Source organism: Corylus avellana, chromosome ca4 (assembly GCF_901000735.1).
Source record: "Corylus avellana chromosome ca4, CavTom2PMs-1.0".
Lineage (NCBI taxonomy): Eukaryota > Viridiplantae > Streptophyta > Magnoliopsida > Fagales > Betulaceae > Corylus > Corylus avellana.
In genome coordinates, this window is record NC_081544.1 from 33,816,030 (window position 1) to 33,841,539 (window position 25,510).

General features: G+C 35.3%; 2 protein-coding genes and 1 pseudogene across 3 annotated transcripts; all 3 read left to right on the forward strand.

Annotated features, from left to right (window-relative positions):
• The first annotated feature begins 114 nt into the window (after positions 1–114).
• On the forward strand, positions 115–753 carry LOC132178453 (glucan endo-1,3-beta-glucosidase 13-like; annotated as a pseudogene).
• Positions 754–5,611: 4,858 nt separating this feature from the next.
• LOC132177433 (probable nucleoredoxin 1) lies at positions 5,612–8,886 on the forward strand. Its single transcript, XM_059589757.1, has 4 exons — positions 5,612–5,816; positions 6,784–7,263; positions 7,352–7,831; positions 8,017–8,886. The coding sequence occupies exons 1-4, from the start codon at positions 5,703–5,705 to the stop codon at positions 8,671–8,673; spliced, it is 1,731 nt and encodes a 576-aa protein (XP_059445740.1). The 5' UTR covers positions 5,612–5,702; the 3' UTR covers positions 8,674–8,886.
• A 10,309-nt stretch (positions 8,887–19,195) lies between these two features.
• On the forward strand, positions 19,196–24,775 carry LOC132178967 (probable nucleoredoxin 1). 2 transcript variants are annotated; one of them, XM_059591561.1, is made up of 4 exons: positions 19,196–19,339; positions 22,838–23,317; positions 23,406–23,867; positions 23,986–24,775. In XM_059591561.1, exons 1-4 carry the CDS (start codon positions 19,226–19,228, stop codon positions 24,640–24,642), a joined length of 1,713 nt encoding a protein of 570 aa, XP_059447544.1. In that variant the 5' UTR covers positions 19,196–19,225; the 3' UTR covers positions 24,643–24,775. The 2 variants fall into 2 exon arrangements, with proteins under 2 accessions (XP_059447544.1, XP_059447545.1); XM_059591562.1 differs by having other exon boundaries at positions 19,206–19,331.
• The last annotated feature ends 735 nt before the right edge of the window (positions 24,776–25,510 follow it).

The window sequence follows — 25,510 nt, forward strand, 5'->3', positions numbered from 1 at the left end:
ATTGCAACCAAATGATATCTGCTCCACACTCTCTATTGTAACTAAATCCATCAGCATCAGAGACCTTCCTTTCTTTTCTTTGGCATCCTGGTCTCTGACATTCAGAATGCAATAATGTCCACAAGAATTGTCCCTGCCATTCTCAACCTCTTCCAAGCACTCCAAACCCTTGGTCTCTCCGACTCCATCAAGCTCTCATTGCCACAAGCAGCCTCTGTTGTCTCTAACTCATACCCTCCATCTTTTGCAACCTCTGACCCCTACCTTTTTTCGGCTATACTTCCTCTTCTACAATTCCTATACGAGAGTCGTTCGTCGTTCATGGTTAACGTGTATCCCTAGTTTAGCTACGCAAACAATGAGAACCGTGTTTCTTTGGATTACACATTGTTTAAATCTGAGAACGCGATTGGAGATGGTGTGTTAAGGTATTGTAATCTTTTCAACACGAGTGTGGACGCGTTTGTGTATGCAATGGAGAAGACAGGGTTTGAGAGAGTGCCAGTCGTAGTGACGGAGACAGGGTGGCCAACAAGCGGTGGCGAGGCAGCGAATGCCGAGAATGCGTTGGTGTATAACACGAATGTGGTGAGGCAGACGATGAACATCATCGGGATGCCACGGAGGCCTATGGGGGGACCAGAGATTTACTTATTTGATCTCTTTAATGAGAAGGGTGGGGAAGAGTACAAGAAGCATTTTGGGATTGTTGGTCTTGATGGGGTTAAGGCCTATGATCTTAATTTCAACTGAGAGGCTTGTTTTGTAGTAGTATTCAATGGTTGTTTAATATCTTTTGAACGCACCAAAAAAAAAAAAACCTAGTTAGCGCCGCACAGTTGGCCTTCCCCCGCGCCTTTCTTTTTGTTTACTTTTCTTTTGTTTTACAGGCTCAAGCTCCACCGCGTTGGGTGTGCCGTCCACCATTTCTGCCGTGTCTTTTTTCAGGGTTGATGGGGCTATTTGGATTGGACTGTTCAAAGCTCGATTTACGTCCATCCGTTAGATCCACCTCGACACACGCACCTCCACCGCACGCTTCGGCCCCGCTTGCATCCAACGGCTCTTGCCACTTTTGATTCCGGCAACCCGCAACGAATCGTGACTGGCACACGCTTGTGCGTGATTTTTTCGCGCTCTGGCCAGAATCCTCTGGCAGCCTTCCTCCGACAGTGTTTTGTGGGCCTTTATGCCTTTGCTTTATTTTTCATGTTTTTTTGATATATTTTGTGATCCTGACCTTTTGGGTTGAGGATATGAATAATTTCCTGGTTTATGAGTTGAGGAGTATGGATGTTTCTACCTATGTATCAGTTTGTTTATCTAGAGCAGACCTGTTTTTACAACTGAAGATTAGTTATAGGTTAGCGGATATTGATGTTATAGATTGGTCTTGAATGTAAAATTGTTATGTATGTATCTATGATGTTGTAACCCAGTAGCTTCGGCTATGAATTTCTCATAACTTTATGTTCATGATCCTTTCTATTAATGAGATCGGAATAATTTTCCTTAAAAAAAAAAATTTTAAAAAAATCTTTTGGACACATATAAATATCTGTTTTACTTTCTTCACAATAGCCTATAGGAATTTCAATACCAACATTTGGCAAGGCTGTACTTCCAACGCTTTCTACCTAATACATTTTTTAGCAGTTTTTATTATAAAAGTCCCTCCTAAACTAACGTGGCATTTCATATCGCATGAATTTACATGTTAAGTTTTTTTGTTTAATTTTTTCACATCTAAAATATTGTCACGTAATTTTACAAGAGAATTGTAACAAAAATTAAAAATTATAGTACTTCAAGATTCAATTAAACGAAACATGCACCTTAATAACAATGAATTATCCTACAAATAGATAAAACGTTTCGAATACTACAATTTCCTTATTTCCTTACAAACATGTCAAGTTAGATTTTTTATTAATCATTTCACCAATCTCGAATGGTTATGTCAGTTTGTAAACGACTTTATAGTAGAAGTTGTAGTATCTCTAAGTACTCTACAAAATAAATTCCATAAAAAGAAAAGTGTTGGAGAGAGGTTATTAACTTTCGAAAACTTTTACAACAAGTTTCTTACAAATTCACTTGATAGTCCACGTGTCACTTACCACGACGTACAATTACTAAATAATTAAATTTATCTAACAAATCTTGTTGCTTAACTTTTTAAAATACATAATGCAACGTTTGTACACTCCTACCCCTTGAACTAGGATCCTCTCCATCACAAATGAATTATATAATATCCAATAAGTTATAAATGAGGGGTATATTTATCCCATGAAGATGATCTTTTTCCCTACCCCTTATTATCGTGGGTTTACAGACATAATGCGAGCCACAAGCCACCCCTCCTCCGATACAAAAATTGAAAAGGTGCATCTTAAATTTTCTGGTGGGTTTGTGTAGTCGACAGAGAAATGAAGATAAAACTAGTTTATTAATCGAAGCCTTAGGTTTCAAAATCTTCATTTTAATGTCTACATTTTATTATATTGTGTTATTTAAATATGATGCACATTATTTAAAAATTTAAATAACATAATAATATATACATAATTCTATTTGTAAAATTTAATTTGAATCATGAAATGACAAGGAGTACAAGTCTAAATTTGCCAAAAAAAAAAGTAATTTCTAGCAGAAATATTAAAGTTTGTATCATTGAAACCCAATAAATTAGTGTCAAGATTGGGTATGCATGATCCCATTGATCACAAGTGTTACTAAAATAATTTATTGGAGAAACTTTACTTTAAACCCTTCAATTACCACGCGTTTTGAGAAGACTTACTCAAATTAAAATTAAAATTAAAATTAAAATAAAAAATAAAAAAAAACTCAATTTCAACTCCTAAACTTTCAATTTGATGCAACATACCCTCATCCGTCAGTTTTTTTAACGTTAAAAGTGATAAAAATGACTATTATACCATAACTTTTTTATAAAATTCTAAATTTACCCTTAATTTCAATTTTTTTTTTTTTTTTTATAAAAAAAATAAGGTTATTAAATTTTTTTTAAAAAAAAAATCACAAGGTGATCGAACCGTGTGACCCTTTTTTTTTCTTCATTTTGTTCATTTAAAGAAAACGAAAATTGAAGGGTAATTTGATTTTTTTTTAGGGGGTTTCTGTAAGGGTTTAGTCTTAAAAATTGACGGATGAGGTAAATTGCATCAAATTAAAAGTTCGAATGGTAAAATTAAGAGTTTTTGAAATTTTATGAGTTTTTTCAAAACACGTAATAATTCAGGGTTCTTTATGAAGTTTCTCGTAATTTATTTGAGACAGCTCAAATTTGGACAATTTAATGTTAGATTAGAAATTGAAAGGATCACAATTAACTCTCCTCCAGTAAATGCATGTCACATTAAGCTTCAAAAAAAATTATTTAGTGTTAGGAAATTTTTTGGACTTACCCATTGGAAACTCTCCGCCCATATGCAGTCTTCTAATTTATGCATGTCAACATCTACGTTGGTCCAAGGAAAAGATAAAAAAACAAAAGCAATAATGAAGATTAATGGAAAAACCATGTGCCATTGAAGAAACTATGTAAGCAGCCAGATCTTTTTCCGGCCGCATTTTCATGTATTCCTTTCCTTGTTATCATTGTTAGTGGGAAAGATCCCCCTCACCTTCTTCTTTTCTTTTAGCTTTTCTCTTGTTGTTTCCTTCGGTTTTGTTTGTTTGTTTCTTAGGTATTAAAAAGGAAAGAAACTATGTCCAAGTTCACTTGGAAACGATGGATCAATGGGAACTTTGGAAAGCATGGGTCAAAGAGTCCACACGGTAGAATTTGTAGTGTAGGGGGATGTCCGCCGGGTGGGGTGGGAAATGTCCCATGGGTCAAAGAGACGGTAGAATTTGTGGTATAGGGGGGAATGTCCAATGGTAATATTCCCATGACATCATGTGTTTGGCTTTACGAGAAGGATGCTTTCGTCTTTTTATTTTTGTCACGAAATCAAATGACTTTTATATATATATATATATATATATATATATAGAGCCGTGATAAACGTTACATGGCGTGCAAGAAATTTTGTTTTTTTAATATTTTAATGCCAAAAAAGAGAAAAAAAAAAAATTTTTTTGCACACGCACGCGTACACCGTACGCTGTTTTCATTCACTCATATATATATATATATATTTTAAAAAAAGACTTAGAATTTTTCAAAGTCGACTTAGACCAAAAAAAAAAAATCATTTATTTTATTTCTTTAAAATAAGAGATATACTATAGTGTAATAAAAAATTTATTTTTGACCTATAAAAATCTTAAATAACAATAGACCATAAGTCCATCAATAAATAGAGTCACAGTAATTATGGATGGAACTTATAACCTTTTGTCATCTAAAACTTTTATAAACAAAAAATAATTTTTTTATTACATTATATCATTTCTCTTAAAATAAAGATCCAAGATAAAGGAAAAAATGCCAAATTGATGCCTTGATGGCGATAAAGAAGCCAGCTGGCATTGATACCTTTTGGATCAAATTCATCATTATTTTTTTGACTAGAGATAAAAGTCATTATTAATCTTTCAAAATGTATAGAAATTAGCTAAAAATTGGTTTATACTTAAGGAAAATGCTAAAGGCTTAATTATTTTACTCAGCTTTAAACCAACTTTTGCCTTATTTTTTAATTTAAAAAATAATGAAATGAAAAATGAAAAAAATGTGTGAAGCAATAATATATATATTTTTTTGTCCTTCTCTTATTTGGTATTTTTTAAAAAATAAAAATGATATTTTTCTTCATAATAATGTCTTTTTTATTATTATTTTTGACACTTCCATGAATCTACATCACATCTCAATGTATTTAAACATTTTATTAAATATGCTAACTTGATGCGTTTGCATTTGATACATGGTCACATCTTGTTTTAAGAATGAGTGTTGCTACGTATACCATAACTTTTATTATCAATTTTTAGTAATTTAGGAGGACTTTATCGTAATTAAGAATTTGAGGAGACATTGTCAATTATGAAAGTATGTGAACTTTTTCCAAAAAAATATAACTTGTCAATTTAATTAATTAATAATTAACTTAATATGGCAGGTGGTAACAGCTATGAAGTCACGAGAGATACAAACGTCTTGATATGGCCAGCTCATAGATGATACGAAATTGCTCCTAAACTCTTTCTCAAACTGGGTGTGTTATCATTTACCCCGTAAGATTAATTATGCGGCACATGGTTTGACCAAAGAAAATTGTAAACACGTCATTAAGAGGTCTTGGATAAGTGAAGTTCAATGATTTATCCGTAATATTGTTTTGACAGAATAATCTGCCCTATCTTGATTTCTGAAATATCAACTATTACTCCCAAGTCCTAATATTATTTGGCCAATTGTAAAAATGTGATCCCGTTGAATCCGATTCCGAACATATTCCGTCAGGAATTGCACGTGACTTAACCAAAAAGCATTGCAGAAAAGACAAAACTGCAATGGTGCCAGTTTAAGCTTCTGCAAAAAGCCATAGACCCAATTGGTCAATGTGTATCCAATTCCACGTAGTACCCACAGAAGATAAGCGGGATTTCTTACCCACCAAGAAAGAAAACTCTAGAAACCTTTCTGGTTCCCTTATATATATGTGAACCTCTCTCACACTGAGCTTCTTGCGCAGAACTTTGACGAGCACTGAGAAGAGAACGAAATGGCGGGTGGTGAACAAAGCGTGACCCAGATCAACAACGGGGATGCTCTTGACTGTCGCTCTCTCCTCTCTTCTTCGGAGAGGGACTTTCTTGTCCGCAACAACGGTGATAAGGTATTTAATTTGTTTTTGTTTTTTTGATGGTTCAGGTATTTGAGTTTTCTCCTTGAATTTCCATTTTCTCGGGAATATATGGTCTGGGAAAGTTAATAAAGTACACACACACACACACCGAGGCACTTTTTGTTAGCCTTCTTGTTGGTTTGTTTACGTAAATTGAGCTTGTGAGATCAGGCCATACCCTGATTATAAGTTGATTTGATCAGACGCCTTGGTGCTTGGTTTTTTTACTTTTCAGTATTTGTTATTTTTGGAATAGGGGTTGAGAAATTTGGGCATTTTCTAATTCTGATTAGTTCCTCAATCACACCCACAGAGCATTGAAAAGAAAAAACAAAAAAGGAGTTTGTGAGCAAGAGCTTCTATCATGGCTAATTCAAATATTTCTTTGACGAAGATCGTGAGATTTACAGTAGAACCCCATATCTTATAGTGCTTTTTATTTTGGATGAGGCTAGGCTGCTCAATGCCATTGAGGATATGTTTTCGTGAAAATGATCTTTCCATTTGTAAAGAAATTCAGCTCTCAGGTGAAATTTTGAGAAAAATCGCAGCAGTTATCTAAGTTCGTGGGGAAAGAAAATTTAACAAATGGGGAAGATTTTAATTGGCTAGTAGGCCTATGTAAATTTTTATTTAGTTCTAAAATAGACCAGTTTTTTACTTTTTACTATATTCTGTAGCAAACTAAGAAAAAAAGTTGAAGATGCTGAAGTAGGATTGGCTATTTATTCATCGATGGACTTTGAATATCATGTGACATCTATTATTATATCAAAACCAATGATGGGCTCGGTAGAGAATATTATGAATTTGTTAATAACATTATCATAATTTGCATTAAGTTTTCCTTTTGGTGGGATGATCAGTTCCGTTGACTGAGTATGGGTAGTTGTAGCCATATGAATGTTATGGGGATGAGTTAAGAGGGAATCATTTCTGGAATTGTGAAATTTTACAGGTTACAATTGACAGCTTGAAGGGGAAGAAGCTTTGGTTGTATTTTTCAGCATCATGGTGTGGCCCTTGTCGCCATTTCACCCCAACTTTAGTCGAGGTGTACAAAGAACTCTCAACAAAAGGTGATTTTGAGATCATTTTCATCTCGGCTGACGAGGACGAGGAGTCGTTCAATGGGTACTTCTCCAAAATGCCATGGCTTGCGATTCCATTTTCTGATTCAGATAAACGTGATCTCTTGAATGAGGAGTACAAGGTTAGGGGGATACCGACCCTTGTAATCATTGGTGAAGATGGGAAAGTTGTGAGTGACAGTGGAGTTGAGATCATTCGAGAGTATGGAGTTGAAGGCTACCCTTTTACAGAAGAAAGGATCAAAGAGCTGAAAGATCAAGAGGAAGCAGCCAGGAGGAATCAGTCGTTGACATCTCTCTTGGTCACCCGCTCACGCGACTTTGTAATTTCACCTAATGGAAACAGGGTAACTTTCGAACTTTGATGGTGTTGCCTGTTATATAAAATATATTATTCCTCTCCCCTAATCTCTGTATTTGTTCTTAATGTACAAGGTGCCTGTCTCTGAACTTGAAGGGAAGACAGTGGGTCTGTATTTCTCGTTGTTCTCATTCAAGTCATGTGGTGATTTTACTCCAATGCTTGTTGACGTTTATGAAAAATTGAAAGCAAAGGGAGAGGGCTTTGAGGTTGTGTTGATACCGCTTGATGATGAGGAGGAATTATTCAATCAAGGTTTCAGAAACATGCCTTGGTTTTCACTGCCCGTGAAGGACAAGGGCTGTGAGAAGCTGGCTCGATACTTTGAGCTCTCAACCCTCCCCACTGTGGTTATTATTGGGCCGGATGGAAAGACTGTTCATTCCAATGTTGCTGAAGCCATCGAAGAACACGGTGTTCTGGCATACCCATTCACCCCAGAAAAGTTTGCAGAGCTTGCTGAGATAGAGAAGGCAAAACGGGAAGCTCAAACGCTGGAGTCAATTTTGGTTTCAGGAGATCGAGATTTTGTCATTGGGAAAAATGGAGCCAAGGTAAAATCTATGATTTATTCAATGCTGCAAACTTTATGATAGCATGTTTATTATTTCATATGTTCTATCCAAACTCTTTGGTTGAACATGTGGTATTCTATTCTATGTTCTCTGTGAAGGACTTTCTCTGTCCCTTTGCAGCATGCATCTCCGTTTCTTCCTCATTTACCTGTTTCCTTTTTCAGATTCCAGTGTCGGATTTAGTGGGAAAGAACATCCTTATTTACTTCTCGGCACATTGGTGCCCGCCATGTCGCGCCTTTCTTCCAAAACTTATTGAAGCATACCACAAGATTAAGGCAAAGGATGATGCATTTGAAGTGATTTTCGTCTCTAGTGACAGGGACCAGGCGTCCTTTGATGAATTCTTTTCAGGAATGCCATGGCTAGCACTTCCCTTTGGTGACTCAAGGAAGGCATCACTGGGTCGCACTTTTAAGGTCTCTGGCATCCCCATGCTTGTAGCCATTGGACCAAGTGGCAGGACCGTCACAACAGAAGCCAGAGATCTCATCTCGAGTCATGGAGCCAATGCTTACCCTTTCAATGAGGAGCGGGTGAAGGAGATCGAGGCAGAATTTGAGGAGATGGCAAAGGGGTGGCCTAAGAAGGTAAAACACCCACTCCATGAGGAGCATGAGCTTGTTCTCTCTCGCCGTAGGACCTTTGTATGTGACGGTTGCAATGAGCAGGGAAATGGCTGGTCCTATTACTGTGATGAGTGTGACTTTGATCTTCATCCCAAGTGTGCCTTGGAAGAAAACAAAGATGATTCTATGGGAGGAGGAGAAAATCCCAAAGAAGGGTGGGTCTGTGATGGGGAAGTCTGCTCCAAAGCTTGACAGAGTCGCATGTGATACATGCAAGTCATCCTTTTTTTCTCTTTCCAGGAGTGATTGTGATATGCGTGTAAGCTTCCAAGGTTACCTTCTCCTTAAGGTATCTTTGGAGTATTTAATAAATTATAATATGGATTTGGGTGTGCGATTGTGTTAATATAATAATATGATGTTGTGGATGGATGTCACAGTATTTGTGCCTCCTAAGCTCTAACTTGTTGCTTTGCTGCCATTTTGGTGAAAATTGAACTCAAGAGTATGAGCTTTTTTCGTAATTAGACGAGAATGCAATTGGGATGGATGGCTTTTATCACAATTTTTGCTCAAGTTATTGGTGGTGGGGTCGCCTCATGGGCTTATCAAGGTGTTAGGGCCATCTAGTTAAGAAGAAGTCCATTGGCTTGGTTCGAAAACCTATTCTAGGACTAAAATATACATATACTACAATAGAATGCGCAACACCCAATTCTTCCTCTTGCTAGGTTGTACATAGTTATCGGACCAAATACATAAGGGCTTAAAAGGCCAACATTATACAATTGCATAAGGATCCAGTTGAATTTAAGATTTTTTCCATACTTTCTAAATGAAAGATAGAATTGTCAAAAAAAAATTATAAATTGACAATTTTGCCTTTCTAAATGAAGGGATTGGTTCCTCTTCAAAATTCAACTCGAGAGAATCTCTTTTCTATACAACTGAACTAGCACTGGTTTAAAATTGAACCCAAGAAAGAGTGAATACGATTTATAGTGCGTTTCGCATTACGGTTTTATAGTCAAAATATGTGATTTTAAATTAAATTGTAAAAAATATTTTTCGAAATTACATTTTTAAAAAATTACGATTTAAAAACTCAAATTTATGTTTTCAATAGTATGTAAAGACGTTTTCTTTAAAACACATAATTTTAAGTATTAAACTGCGCTTTTTTCCAAGCTCTTCAAACCCTTAGCCTCTCTAATTCCATCAACCTCTCATCGCCATAAGCAGCCTCTATCGTCTCTAACTCATAGCCTTCATCTTCTGAAACCTTTGACCCTTACCTTTTTTCCAATATTCTTCCTCTTCTACAATTCCTATGCGACAATCGTTCGCTGTTCACAATGCAATAATGTCCACAAGAATTGATGATCAGCTCACCTTTCTCATCCTCATCAATCTTCATCTCCTCTTGATCCTTCTGCCACCTTCAACAGGTTTCTCTCAACCCCTTCCATGATGTTCATTTACTCATGTACGCAAATACAGGGCCTCTCTTTTCTTGCTCTAATGAAATTTAATTTCCTGTTCATCTCTATATGGATTTGGCTTCTATACAGTAGTCACAAACTACCGCATAGGTGCTGTTAAACTAAAACGACACTGTTTTGAGACTCACAATAAAAGTGAGTCTCAAAACTGTGTCGTTTTTTAGAATAGCGAAGGTCCCTTTTATGAGACTAAAATCGTGAGTTGACGCCGTAAGACTAACTTTACGATTCAAGACTCCATCAGTCCATCCCTGCAGAATCTCAGCATTACTTCCATTCATGAAACAACATTTATACATGGAGGTTATCTTCATATCGTCCTCACAAAACAGAGGAAGAGAGAGACGAATCTATAATATTGGCTTCTTCTTGTGCCTTTCCTGATATATTTTGCTGGGTTCAGAACTTTCCTGATATGTTTCCCTATCACCACTATGTGGACCTAAAAAACCATTCAAGCTCCGTTCCAAATCGACAAAGTTCATAGACGAGGAAACCACGCCTCAATCTGTTGATATTAAACTTCATTTTCAATTTCACTGTTTCTCTGCATATATTTTTCAAGTTCATCCCAACCATCCCTCAATCTCTCCATTGCCAAAAATAACCAAACCCCAACACTTTGTTTTTCTATCATTGCAGATTTGAATCTCCCTGTCGCTCTGTGAACCTCAAAACCATTCAAGCTCGGTTCCAAATCAACAAAGTTGATAGATGAGGAAACCATGTCGTTCAACATCTTGGTCAATTTCATTGAAGATGTCCTTGGCTCAAACAAGAACAACTCCTTCTCGACTAGATTCCATGTCCAACCTCAAAGACATGTTCAATTTCGCGTTTCTCACTCTAGCATTCCTCATCTGCATCTATGAAGTTCCGAAAAATCTCCGTTCAGGATGTCTTAATGATCTCAAGAGTCATCTGGCAAATTGTCAGCAGGGGCAGAACCAGAATTTTCAACTCGGAAGATGAACTTAAATAAATACAAGATTACATAGAAATATATAATCTGTATTTATATATGCCGAGTGTGTTCCCTATATATGCACTCAAAAGTTACAAAATATTTGACCGAATATATAAAAGAACAAAAAAAAAAAAAAACAAATCGAAAATGCTTAAAAATTTAGTTTCCATTTTCTTTGACAATTAGTAGGAGGCAAACATGAAAAAAGTACAGTCCAATATGGCAAGCCGATAAATACCCCTCTATTTTTATACCCAATGTGTCGTGTGGTCTCAGACTTTCAGTTACCTAAGCCAAGCTTACCACTCTACTCTAAAACATTCTAACTGCAATTAGTAGAAAAATAAGCACACTCCTATACTCCGTTTTTTTGTACATCAAAATACAAAAACTCACATTTACAATTCACTCAGCAATCAACTATATTCTATACTATGCACCAACTATAGTATCTAGCAAATATTGTAGTTGATTAGACGTTTCCTTATTAAATTTCAGACTTGGTCTCAAGCAAATGAAAAAAAAAAAAAAAAAAAAGTAAAATTAGTCATTATGATTTTGCTGACTTACAATTAGCTTCCTATGGTATTAAAATGAACTCAAAGGTCTCTGAGATATGCCAAAAAAATAATTTAGTCCTTACAATCAAATTTTGTCTACTAATTTAACAGATTCTGTTAGTATGACATTCACTTAAATATGACAAGTATTACAATTTTATTGATTTTAATATTTTACGCTATCAGAATCTATTAAGTCAGTGAACGAAATTTGATTATAGGAACCAAATTATTATTTTTTGGATAACTTAAGGACCTTTGAATTCATTTTGATTCCACCTAAAATTAATTGCAAATCAAATAAACCACGTCAACTGATTTTGCAATTTTTTTTTTTTAAAAGAAAAAAAATTGGAAATTTTGTGGGACTTGATTATGGTAGGTTCAGCTTTGAGCAAAAAATAAATCACCTGAAATAGCAAATCCAGTGTATTGGACCCAACAAAGAAATGTTATTTCTTGAGCGTAATGACTTGATGCTATGCAGAGTGCAGAGCTCAAAGTCCTACAAAAAAGTAGTTTCAAGTCTCAAATTAGGTCTGGAGTTTGGTTAGAAGCCAACGGGAAGAAACTAATTGGATGGGGGTATTTCCGGTTTTCTACGTTGCAAGAGGGGGGAAAATGTGAAAAGAAAAATTATGGGAGGTGTTGATGCACAGTTTTTCCAAATGATGACGTGGTACGCCTGCCGAGCTTGAGCTGACCAAGGCACGAACCATTTGACTGCACAATAAAGAAGAAGAAAGAAGGATCGAAGTGACCGGGGTGAGCCGGCGGGAACAATTCGATGCCTAAGTCAGAATGAGAAAGAAAGATGATATTGTCAACAACTACAGAGCAAGAGTTGCGATTACCTTTGCTTTGATAATATGACTTGTATTTATAGGCATCTGAGATAATTAGATTTCCCATTCATCAAGGAATCTTATCCCTTCATATCGGCTAAACAAACATTTGAATGAAAGATCATGTTTGTTAGTTGTTCCACGATTTCAGCGACTTGAGATCAGAGGATCAACTTTGTAACCTTTTAGGCGATGCTAAATTAGAGCGTTCGAGTAGGACTTGATCGCCTTTGTGATCTTAGATATCAACTGACATATCTTCATGGATATATGCAAGATCTAGATTGTAAAAAATATGATAACAAGATTACCTAGATATTAAAAGTAACATCTTTCAGGATATTGGAGTTATTCCTTTTACCGAGACTTACATGTCCTGAATTATTCTCGGACTTTATGGTCTCGGCTAGAGGTTGCCTCGGATTCGTGGTCTCGGATCACATGAGTAGGTCTCGTCTCGGATCACATGAGTAGGTCTCGGATTTGGGCCTCCCATAAGCAGGTCCCGGATTTGGGTCCCTTCTGGCTGGGCCCAAGGACTGCTCAATAAATAGTAGGCTGGTTCATGACCTAACAGGGGGACAGAACAATTTTTAAAAAATGACATATTCTAAGAAGAATTTTAAAACTTTTCTGCCCTGATTGTCAATCAAAACAAGATTTTTGCTTGTATTATATACACCGTAAATTTAGTCTTACGGCGTCAACTTAATTTATGAGACCTTTGCTATCCTAAAAAGTCGACATAGTTTTGAGATTCACTTTTGCTGTGAGTCCCAAAACAGTGTCGATTCAATATAACAAAAATCTATGCGGGCATAGAAGCTGGATCCTTCAAATTAACACCCATTCGGTTTAGACCCAGCAAAACCAAGAGCAACCCTTACGGCTAAGCCTCAATAAATCTAACCAGAAATACCAAAATTAAATATCCAACTTAAAGTACCAACAATCGTCCAAACCTTCAGCAATTCAAGTCTTTGAAAATCTTCCCTTTTCCCGAATCCCTCTTTGATTAGGAAAAAAAAAAAATCTTTGAAAATCTAACTGAATCAAGAATCATAAATAAAAATGATGAACTTAACCTTTAAAGGACCTAGTCAATCCACTCGGCCAAACTCACTTACTACTTTTCTTCTTCTTCTTCTCTCTTTCGTTAATTTCTTGTCTTCTCACTCTTATGATCGGCTGATATAGGAAGGGAAGGGAAGAAGATAGAAAGTGTTAGTTTTTTTGTTGGCTAAATTCGATGATTAAAACGGACACTTCAAGTAACAAGAATTTGTTAAATTGTCAGTTATCCAAAAAACTTAACTTTTGAGACTGATAGTTTAATATGGTATTAGATCCAAAGGTACTGGGATCGAACCTTAACTCCGTCAAATCAACTCCCATTTAAATTAAATATTTCACGTGTTGGGCCGCACCTATTAAAAGGAAGAGTTTGAGTTCACACGTGAGAGGAAGTGTTAAAGTGTTGATTAAGTAATTAAATTTACCTATTTCTATCAGCTTAAGCTTTTGGGATAAATAATAATTTAATATAGTATCAGAGCATGTTAAATTACCTTTTGGACGGCTCGTAGCTTCCAGGTTTATTTTACAATGTAATTATGCTTTAACTAAACTAGGGGTCTTTAAGCTTTTATATATATATATATAGGTACGTATTTCCATCAGGGAATTCGTGATAAGCTGAGCTAAGGGAGTTATCTTATTTGTAAGCTATAACTCATTTCTCTTAAAGTGATTTGTGGTTTGCAGTAGTTCATTGATAAATTACGGTTGAGAAATCTATCGGCAGGGTTCGATAAAAAAGAATCACATTTAAAGAAGATTGTGAGCAAGGCAACAAGTTTGAGGTTTGTCGATAATTTTTTTATAATAATTTCTTGCATTTTGATTGCCCCATAAAAGTTTTACTTTTAGAACGACTTTTAAAATATTTTCTTTTCATCATCAAAATATTTGTGTCTATTTACTTTATTGCTTTACATATTTTAGTACTTCAATTATTTATTAATTCCGCATTAATTGTCATAAACACACATTTAGAGTCGGTATACGTACGTTTTTCAGAAAGTGAAAGTGAAATTGAAGGGAAGGTGTGACCGCGCGGTGAAGAAAGAAAGAGAAGGTTGATTTGCAGATACGAACCCCTTTCCCTCATCTAACCTCTCTCTCCATGGTCACTGTTTCTTTCTCTCTCAAACGCCAGCCCTCTCTCTCTCTCTCGCTTCTGACCCTGACGTATGCTCTCTCTCTCTCTCTCTCTCTCTCTCTCTCTCTCATATCATCTCTCTCCCTCTTGCTCCGTGTTCGAAGTGAGACTAAGGAAAGAATTAAGAAGGAGAAAAGCCTGCCGACAGGGAGAAAAGAAAGAAATATGAGAAAAATGAGAAAAGAAAAGAAATAATTGAGTAGTTAAGAGTGGTTGTCGGTAGACGTGGGCTGGGGGGAAAGAAAAGAAAGAAAGAAAAATAATAAATAAGAAAGAACATGCGTGATTGAGGAAAAATAATAAAATAGTAAAAGAGTGTCGGCCATGTTAAGAAAAATGGGAAAAGTGGAAATGATTCGGGTGCAGGTTTTCCCAAAACTGACCCATCATTCTTAAAATAATTAATCTAATTCTCTCTACTAATAAATCATTCACTATAAAATCATCCTCTAAATTGATAGAATAATATTCTGTTAACCTAATAAAATCATCATATCTCTTAAAACACCAAATAAAATAATCTGCAGATAACCTCATAAAAATAATCAAGGCTTATGATATAATCATCTCAAATCAATCTGTTTAGAAAAAAAAAAAATCATCTCAAATCAATATTCAGACCTATAATATTTATATAACATCGAATTTTTCTCAAAATAAATATCATTATTTAATATAAATATGAAAATAGTCTTTTATCATCAAAATAATATCTTTAAATGAAGATTTTAAATCTGAAACGCTATAGAATATGTTAGAAAAAATTTTGGACTTAACCATTGGAAACTCTCCACCAGTGGCGGATCCAGACAATTCATATTGGGGGTGCCGCTAAAATTTTTTTGGCGTCTTAAAAATTTTTTCCACCCTAAAAATTTTGTAATTTACACAATATATGTATCACAAAAAAAATATATACATAAAAATTCATAAATATGTGCTCAAATTGATATATTAGAAATGTAACATGTCGGCACTATATCAAAAAGACAGAAATACAAAAAAAAAAAAAAAAAGTGTCTAGAATTGCACTTTACGTTCTCTTAAAAGTACAAAATCATCAAGTATCGAATTTAAATCAAAGCTCTCAGCAATTTCCCTTTCAATATAGAGAAATGAACTATTTGCAAGAAAATCATCCTCAATTTTGTTGCAAAGTCAAAGTCGTGTTTTAACAATTTTTATTGCTGAAAATGCTAGTTCGGTAATTACTAAGATATATTCTTCTCTTAATTTGATCAAAGCCTAAAGAGGCTAAACAATATCATAACACAAATATAACACTTCCAGAATAAAAAAAGTAAGCAGATTCTTACACCCTAAAACACAAAAATCTATACTTTGCAGTTCATGACCACCCACGAAATGATAAAAAAAAATGCAAAACTCTACTTCTCTCCCAGTTGTGTTCACCATCAGTCTCCTAGCAGCAACTTGTATTCATATATATATATATATATATATATATGAAGGTTTTATTATTGAGTTCTTCTTCTACTAACTATTTCTTCTTATTTTCTTGGTGTGTATATAAGATCAGAGCGCCAACATGCAAGTGGCCACAGAGCAGGGAAGGGAGTGCCACGGCACCCCCAACCACCAACGTGGCTCCGCCACTGCTCTCCACCCATATGTAGTCTTCTAATTTTTGCATGTGCTCCTCGTTCAAAAAGTAAACATTGACGTGGTCCAAGGAAAAGATAAGAAAACAAAAGCAATAATGAAAATTAATGGAGATATCATGTGCTATTGAAGAAACTATGTCCAAGTTCACTTGGACACGATGGGCCAATGTGAACTTTGGAAAGCATGGGTCAAAGAGTCCACGCGGAAGAATTTGTAGGATAGGGGGATTTCCCAATGGTCCCTAAATTATCATCTTTTTTTATCAAATCACTAGGTTTAAGTTTTGTCAATTTTAGGGTTCCAATCTTTATCAAATTGATCCTTTCATTAGAATTTCGTTGATTTTTTAACATTTGGACACTCTAAATTGCCATGTAAAGTCGTGTTACGTACCATGACATGTAGGGATTTAGGCAGAGTTTGATATGAGTAGGAGCTAAGGGCCAAAAATTTTAATATGTAAGAGCCAATCAACAAAAAAAAAAAAATCTAAGATTTTTTTTTTTTTACCATAATTTTTTAATCTTGTGTTGGGGAAGGGAGCATGGCCTACACCGGCCACCCATCTCCGGCACTAATGGCATGGGCATGTGATCATCAAAGCACCCTCGTTAATTTTTTTCTTAAATTACGATGATGATGTGTCATGTTGATGTAGCATTATGTGACAAGTTAGTGTGTTCAGATACTAAATAGACATATTAATAATGCCATTAGGACACGTTAGCTTTTAATCGAGTATTATATGACATGTACATCAAAAAAATGAAGGGAACTCAGAATAATCTATTTGATAAAGATTAAAAGTTTAGATAGTAAATTGACAAAATTTAAATATTAAGAAGAGATTTGGTTAAAAGTACTAATCAGGGACCTCTAACACGTTTTTACTGTTTAAAAATAAAATAAAAATATTAAAGAAAGAAGAAAGAAAATTACAAACAAGATTAGAGAAATTACCGACCAACATGCAAAGGAGTGGAACTTTATCCCAAAAACAACTAATTCATTCACCTCGGTCCTCGGTTACACAAAAGATTCTATCGGCTTGCGCAAGCATATAATATTCCCATGACATCATGTGTTTAACTTTTCGTTTTGTTTCAATCAAATGACATGGAATTTTTCAAAGTCGTCCTAGACCAAAAAAAAAAAAAATTATTTATTTTATTTCTTTAAAATAAACATCCAATATATTCTCTTTTGCAAAAGAGAATATCCCTTTAAGAAAAAAGGGATATTCTCTTTTGCATTCTACAAGCCATCTCCTCACCATTTCTTCTCTCTTAACCTTTATTTATTTTTTGAAAAAATTAAAATGTTAAACTGAAGAGATGGTTTGTAGAATGCATTGTAACATTCCTCAAAAAAAAAAAGAAAAAAAAAAAGAACATTCTTAGTTTCCGGTCTTTTGCTTTTTGTTGTTGCTATAATTGTCTTGGATTTTGATATGGTTCAGTAGATACTAGGTTGTGCATAACTCACACAAAGTTGATACCTCTTCTCTTTTGAGGCAAATCAAGTTTAGTGTAAAATCCCATGAGCAAGCTTGGGAGAATGCCCTGATGTGGAAAATATATTGAAGGCTCTCCTAAGTCCTAATGGACTTATTTTTTTTTAAGTAACTTATGATGTTGTTATCAGGAAATCATTCCCTGTTATCTCATCACTAGAGTGAATTTTAAATGATTCTTTATTAGATGAACTTACAATTATTTTAGATAACTCTAATTATAAATTAATTAGAGTTTTCATTTATTACACATATATAATTAACACTTCTACGGAGTTTGAATAGGACACTTGGTCACATTCTGTTTTAGGAATAAGCGTTGCAATGTATACTATAACTTTTAGGGGCAAACCCAAGATTTGTAACTTGGAGGGACGAACTTACACAAATACATAGATACATATACTATAGTATCCCTATATATCTATTTGTGTGTTTATATAAAATAAATATAGAGAAGCCTTAAATTTAAGCTATTATTGCATACAAAAGTTACATGTGTTAATATAAATTAAACCCTTTATTTTAATGAGATCCCCCGGAGCTCCAAAAAATGGCAGAGTCAAGTCTAAATAATGTAGTAAACCGAAAGTCATTAATTAAATGGAGAAATTTCGGTTTTTTTAAGTTAATAGAAGGGAAAAAACTAACCGAAAATTTTAGGAGGGCAAAAATATAATTTTGGGGGATAAAAGTAAAATTAAAAAAAAAAAATCCTAAAAAGGGCAAAAATATAATTTTGGGAAGACATATTTCTAAAAGTATTATATATTAAGAAAATTTAGAAAATATTTGGGGACCCCCCCACCCACAACCATTCCCATGATAACTTGATAACTTTTACAATTAATTTTTGGTAGTTTAGTGGATATTATGGTAATTGAAAGTTTGAGAAGATATTGTCAATTGTGTGATAATTTGAGGGAGTATGTGGACTTCTCAAAAAATATAACTTGTCAATTTAATTAATTAATAATTTGAGAATAACTTCTATAAGGTCTTGGTACAAATCAAGACATTTGTGCCAACCAATAAGGACTTGACAAATCAGCGAAGAACACTTTAAGGAAAATAAGCAAAAACATTGAATTTTTATTCTCATATAAAAACCTTTCCTTCACTTTTCCTATTTATTTACCAAGCCATGCACCACAATGCTGCTGCCGGCGGCGGCTGCCACGGATCCAGCATACTTAATTTACTTATTAAGTATGCACTTAATAATTATTTGGCCTCTTATAAAAATGCAACGCTTTATAAAAGAAAATTATAGTAAAAAAATGTCATCCGTTGGATCCGAGCATATTCCGTCAGGAATTGCACGTGATTCAACCAAAAGCATTGCAGAAAAAGGCAAAACTGCATTTGTCCTTCTGCATACAGCCAATAGACCCAATTGGTCAATGTGTCACCAACTCCACATAGTACCCACGGGCCACAGAAGCTAAGCGGGATTTCTTAACCACGATGAAAGAAAACTCTAGAAACTTCTGTGGTTCCCTTATAAGTGATCCTCTCTCACACTGAGCTTCTTGCGCAGAACATTGACGAGCACTGAGAAGAAAAAGAAATGGCGGGTGGTGAACAATGCGTGACCCAGATCAACGACGGGGATGCTCTTGAATCTCCCTCTCTCCTCTCTTCTTCGGAGAGGGACTTTCTTGTCCACAACAACGGTGAGCAGGTACGTGATTTTTTTTTAGAAAATTACAGTTCACCCCTTCAAAGTTGACACCATTTTTTAATTCGAACACTAAAATTTCAATGTTTGCAATCCACTTTCCCAAAGTTTCAAATTTTTGCAATTTGACCAATTTTATCCAAAACTTCTCATATTACTCATAATTCTTATTTTTTATTTTTTATAAAAAAAATTTAAAAAAATTTGGGGTGGTCGTAGCCACCCCTTTGGTCATCTGGTCATTTTTGCACCCCAAATTTGTTTTCGTTTTAAAAAAAAAATACAAAATAAATCAGGGGCAATATGGTAATTTTGAGATGATATTGGTCGAATTGAAAAAAATTAGAACTTTGTGGGGATGGATTGCAAAAATCGAAACTTTGATATTCGAATTGAAAAACGCTGTCAACTTTGAGAGAGTAAACTATAATTTTCACTTTTTTTTTTTTTCGATAGTTCAGAGGTATTTGAATTTCCATTTTCTCATTAATAATTTTGGGGGAGAAGGGTTGTGGAACCAAACAAATGAACCCAGAAAAATTTTCAAACTGACATGGCAGACCGTGACTTGGCAGATCGTGAGTGGCAGAAAAGGAAGAGATAATTGCATTTTTTTTAAGGATAGAGTTTTCCTCCAAACTGTGTTGGATGAAATTCTTGTAACATATTCTATAAAAATAGAGTAGAGATTTTCGGCAGTCTGGGGTCATCCCAGCGTCTGCGAAAGTTTGAAGTGGCCAAATTTATTTATTTATTTTTAATTGAAGAAGAGATATATTAAAGGAAAATCCAAATTTGAGGTATTAGCACTAAAATTGAGGTATTAACACCAAATTTGAGACATTAGCACCAAATTTAAGATGTTCGAATCCCTTTTTGGTGATACAATCTCTAAAAGGTTAACCTTTCACCCCTAGATTTTAGTTTTGAATCAAAAAACAAGTTTAGAGGCATTAGAAATTAAATATTAACTCATAGAAATTTAACTAAGAAAATTTTTATTTTTTATTTTTTTAATATATGTCCAATGCATAACAGGACTCGGAAGAGAGAGATTTTTCCACAAATATATATATATATATATATGCTTAGGAAGTTTGCCTTGTGAGTGAGTACCTATGATCAGATTCTGTAAGACTTTACCCAGTGAGTGATTTTGTATGTCAAAATGTGGAGATCTAATTCCTCTGTTAGCTCTAATTCTAGCTTGTCACCTGACGTGGTGAATTTCGAACAATTTTCTGTTGAAGGTGATAATGATTTTAAATTTGATAAATGGAATATCCCCAAACTCTCTACTTCTGATGTTTATATTACTTCTTGGTTAAAATCTTCTTTTAAGATTTCATATTCTGTAAAAACTGTTGAATAAACATTTGCTATTTCAGGTAAGAATCAAACTATTACCTTGTTTAATAAGAAATTTGTTAATGATTATCTTGCTAAAGGTTACAAATTCTTGCATATTGGTTATGTTCAAGTTGCAGTCAAGCCTTTGACTCGATTTGGTATCAAAGCCTTAATAGACTACCGATCCTCTCACTTTCCCAGTTGGGTACGAAGAGGCTCTCCTGCGGCAGGTTCGTGTTCGTTCAAGTGCTAGGACACGGATGCTTTGGTAGGTACGGGTGTGGGCCATGACGGGGAAAGCCGTCCCTCACGCTTGGAGTTAGGGTTGGTCAGGCATAAGCAACTTGGTGTCATGCCCCTCGAGTCTTTGTCGGACGAGAGCTCCCATTTGGTATCAGAGCCATAAGAGTTCCGGTCTCTTTGTTGCCTTGATGTACACCCTGTTATCTTCTAACCTCCCTGATTATCGTCTTGCTTTTGATCTTTCTGAGTCCTTGCTCCCTATTAACCTTTCTCTGTATAAAGCTCCTAGTTGTTGAACGGTAGTCCACCACCCCGTCATTATATATATATATATATATATATATATATATATATATATATATATATATATATATATATATATATATATAAGTGCACATCAGACTTTGACAATTGTCTGACTCTTGATAAATTTGGATAGTATGACTCATAAAATAACATGTGTCACTTTTCATGTGAGAAGCACATGTTTTTTAAATAGCATGTGAGAAGCACATACTTTTTAAATAAAATTTCTTTCAACTATATCATTACAATTAAAAAAAGCATGTGATTCTCACATGTAAATGACATAAGTCATTTTTATAGAATAGATTTGAGGAATTTCCTCCAACCCAGTTTGAAGGAAAACTCAAACTCCGTCTTTTTTTTTTTTTTTTTTTTTTAATTTAAAAACGTTTGCAACCTCAGTTTGAAATTTTTTTGGGATTCATTTGTTTGGCTTTCTAACACTTCTCATTTAGGGGTGTCAACCCAGTCTCAATTCTGGTTATTGGCCAAAATTGGGAACCGGAACCGGGGTACCCAGTTTTTAAAATTTTTAAAACCGGAACCGAAACTAAGTACCCAGTTATACAATAACCGGCCGGTTTCATTTTTTTAAAAAAAAAAAAAATTCATTTTGGACTTATTTTGGGTATTGGGCTTATTTGAGGTATTAGGTCTATTTTTGTGCTTAATTTAACAATTTTTTACCCATTTTTAAAAAAACACAATTAGCATTTTGTTTCCCAATAAGTTGGGCTTTGTTGTGGTTGTTAAAAAAAAAAAACAAAAAATCTAAAAAATCCCAAAAAAATCCTAAAAAATCTTTGTTTTTGGTATTTTGGTCTTAAAAAAACAAAAATTTAATGTTTAAAAATATCATAAAACTTCGTTGTTTAAAAATGCCCTTAAAATCCAATGTTTACAAATGCCATAAAAATTTAATGTTTTAAAATGCCCTAAAAAATTTAAAAAAATAATAAAAAATATTATTTTATATATATACCGGGTTACCCAGTTATATAGTTATGACCAGGTGCTAAAAATGGGAACCAGAACCGGATACCTAATTACTGAATTTTTCCAACAGATTTTCCAGTTACTAGTTTGTACTCCGTTTCCCGGTTGATACCCGATTTTTTTTTACACCCCTAGTAGTATATGGTCTGGGAAAGTTAATAAAGTACACGTACACACTGAGGCACATTTTGTTAGCCTTGTTGTTGGTTTGTTTAAGTAAAATGAGCTTGTGATCAGGTCATCCCCTGATTATAAGGTGATTTGATTAGACGCCTTGGTGCTTGGCTTTTGTCTTTTCATTATTTGTTATTTTTGGAAGAGGGGTTGAGAAATTTGGGCATTTTCTAATTCTGATTAGTTCTTTGATCACACCCACAGAGCATTTAAAAGAAAAGAAAAGAAAAAATTATGAGCAAGAATTCTGTCATGGAATAGTTTGATAAGTTTAGAAGACCAATTAAGAGTTTGATAAGTTTATGGGGAAAGCAAATTTAACAAATGGGGAAGATTTTAATTGCATAGTAAGGCTATGTAAATTTTTATTTAGTTCTGAAATAGACGAGTTTTTACTATTTAACAAATGGGGAAGGTTGTGATTTTTTACAGGTTAAAATTGACAGCTTGAAGGGGAAGAAGCTTTGGTTGTATTTTTCAGCATCATGGTGTGGCCATTGTCGCCATTTCACCCCGAGTTTAGTCGAGGTGTACAAAGAGCTCTCTACAAAAGGTGATTTTGAGATCATTTTCATCTCGGCTTACGAGGACGAGGAGTCGTTCAATGGGTACTTCTCCAAAATGCCATGGCTTGCGATTCCATTTTCTGATTCAGAGAAACGTGATCTCTTGAATGAGGAGTTCAAGGTTAGGGGGATACCTACCCTTGTAATCATTGGTGAAGATGGGAAAGTTGTGAGTGACAGTGGAGTTGAGATCATTCGAGAGTATGGAGTTGAAGGCTACCCTTTTACAGAAGAAAGGATCAAAGAGCTGAAAGATCAAGAGGAAGCAGCCAGGAGGAATCAGTCGTTGACATCTCTCTTGGTCACCAGCTCACGCGACTTTGTAATTTCACCTAGTGGAAACAGGGTAACTTTCGAATTTCGATGGTGTTGCCTGTTATATAAAATATGTTATTCCTCTCCTCTAATCTCTGTATTTGTTCTTAATGTACAAGGTGCCTGTCTCTGAACTTGAAGGGAAGACAGTGGGTCTGTATTTCTCAGGTGGTGATTTTACTCCAATGCTTGTTGACGTTTATGAAAAATTGAAAGCAAAGGGAGAGGGCTTTGAGGTTGTGTTGATACCGCTTGATGATGAGGAGGAATCATTCAATCAAGGTTTCAGAAACATGCCTTGGTTTTCACTGCCCGTGAAGGACAAGGGCTGTGAGAAGCTGGCTCGATACTTTGAGCTCTCAACCCTCCCCACTGTGGTTATTGTTGGGCCGGATGGAAAGACTGTTCATTCCAATGTTGCTGAAGCCATCGTAGAACACGGTGTTCTGGCATACCCATTCACCCCAGAAAAGTTTGCAGAGCTTGCTGAGATAGAGAAGGCAAAACGGGAAGCTCAAACGCTGGAGTCAATTTTGGTTTCAGGAGATCGAGATTTTGTCATTGGAAAAAATGGAGCCAAGGTAAAATCTATGATTTATTCAATGCTGCAAACTTTATGATAGCATGTCCTATTCTATTCTATGTTCTCTGTCCCTTTGCATCTCCTTTTCTTCCTCATTTACCTGTTTCCTTTTTCAGATTCCAGTGTCGGATTTAGTGGGAAAGAACATCCTTATTTACTTCTCGGCACATTGGTGCCCGCCATGTCGCGCATTTCTTCCAAAACTTATCGAAGCATACCGTAAGATCAAGGCAAAGGTTGATGCATTTGAAGTGATTTTCATCTCTAGTGACAGGGACCAGGCGTCCTTTGATGAATTCTTTTCAGGAATGCCATGGCTAGCACTTCCCTTTGGTGACTCAAGGAAGGCATCACTGAGTCGTACTTTTAAGGTCTCTGGCATCCCCATGCTTGTAGCCATTGGACCAAGTGGCAGGACCGTCACAAGAGAAGCCAGAGATCTCATCCCGAGTCATGGAGCCAATGCTTACCCTTTCAATGACGAGCGAGTGAAGGAGATCGAGGCAGAATTTGAGGAGATGGCAAAGGGGTGGCCTAAGAGGGTAAAACACCCACTCCATGAGGAGCATGAGCTTGTTCTCTCTCGCGGTAAGACCTTTGTATGTGACGGTTGCGATGAGCTGGGAAATGGCTGGTCCTATTACTGTGATGAGTGTGACTTTGATCTTCATCCCAAGTGTGCCTTGGAAGAAAACAAAGATGATTCTATGGGAGGAGGAGAAAATCCCAAAGAAGGGTGGGTTTGTGATGGGGAAGTCTGCTCCAAAGCTTGACAGAGTCGCATGTGATACGAGTCACCCTTTTTTTCTCTTTCCATGAGTGATTGTGATATGAGTGTAAGCTTCCAAGGTTACCTTCTCCTTGAGGTATCTTTGGGGTATATAATATATTATAATATGGATTTAGGTGTGCTATTGTGTATTAATATAATAATATGACGTTGTGGATGGACGTCAAGAGTCTTTGTGCCTTCTATGTTCTAACTTGTTGCTTTGCACCACAACCAATTCTTTCTCTAGCTAGGTCGTACATAGTTATGGGACAAAAAACCAGAAGGGCTTAAAAGACGTTAACGCCATACATCCGACACCAATTTAAATTGAAGTCAAGAGAGAGTGAATACTTATAATCAATATGTGCGATTTTAAATTAAATCGTAAAAAATATTGTTTGGAATTGCATTTTTAAAAAATTGACAAATTGAGATTTAAAAATGCAAATTTACATTTTCAAATTGTATGTAATTAGGTTTTCTTTAAAACGTAGAATTTTAAGGGTTAAATTGCGATTTTAAAGATCAAACTACGCTTTTTCCAAACACTCCAAACCCTTGGCCTCTCCGATTCCATCAAGCTCTCATCGCCACAAGCAGCCTTTATCGTCTCTAACGCATACCCTCCATCTTCAGCAACCTTGGATCCCTACATTTTTTCCGATATCCTTCTTCTTCTACAATTCCTATGAGACTCGTTCACCGTTCATGGTTAAGGTATACCCCTACTTGGCTACTTTAGCTACGCAAATAATGGGAACTATGTTTCTTTGGATTACACATTGTTTAAATCCTAGAACACGGTTGGAGATGGTCCGTTAGCGTATAGTAATCTCTTCAACGCGAGTGTTGACATGTTTGTGTATGCA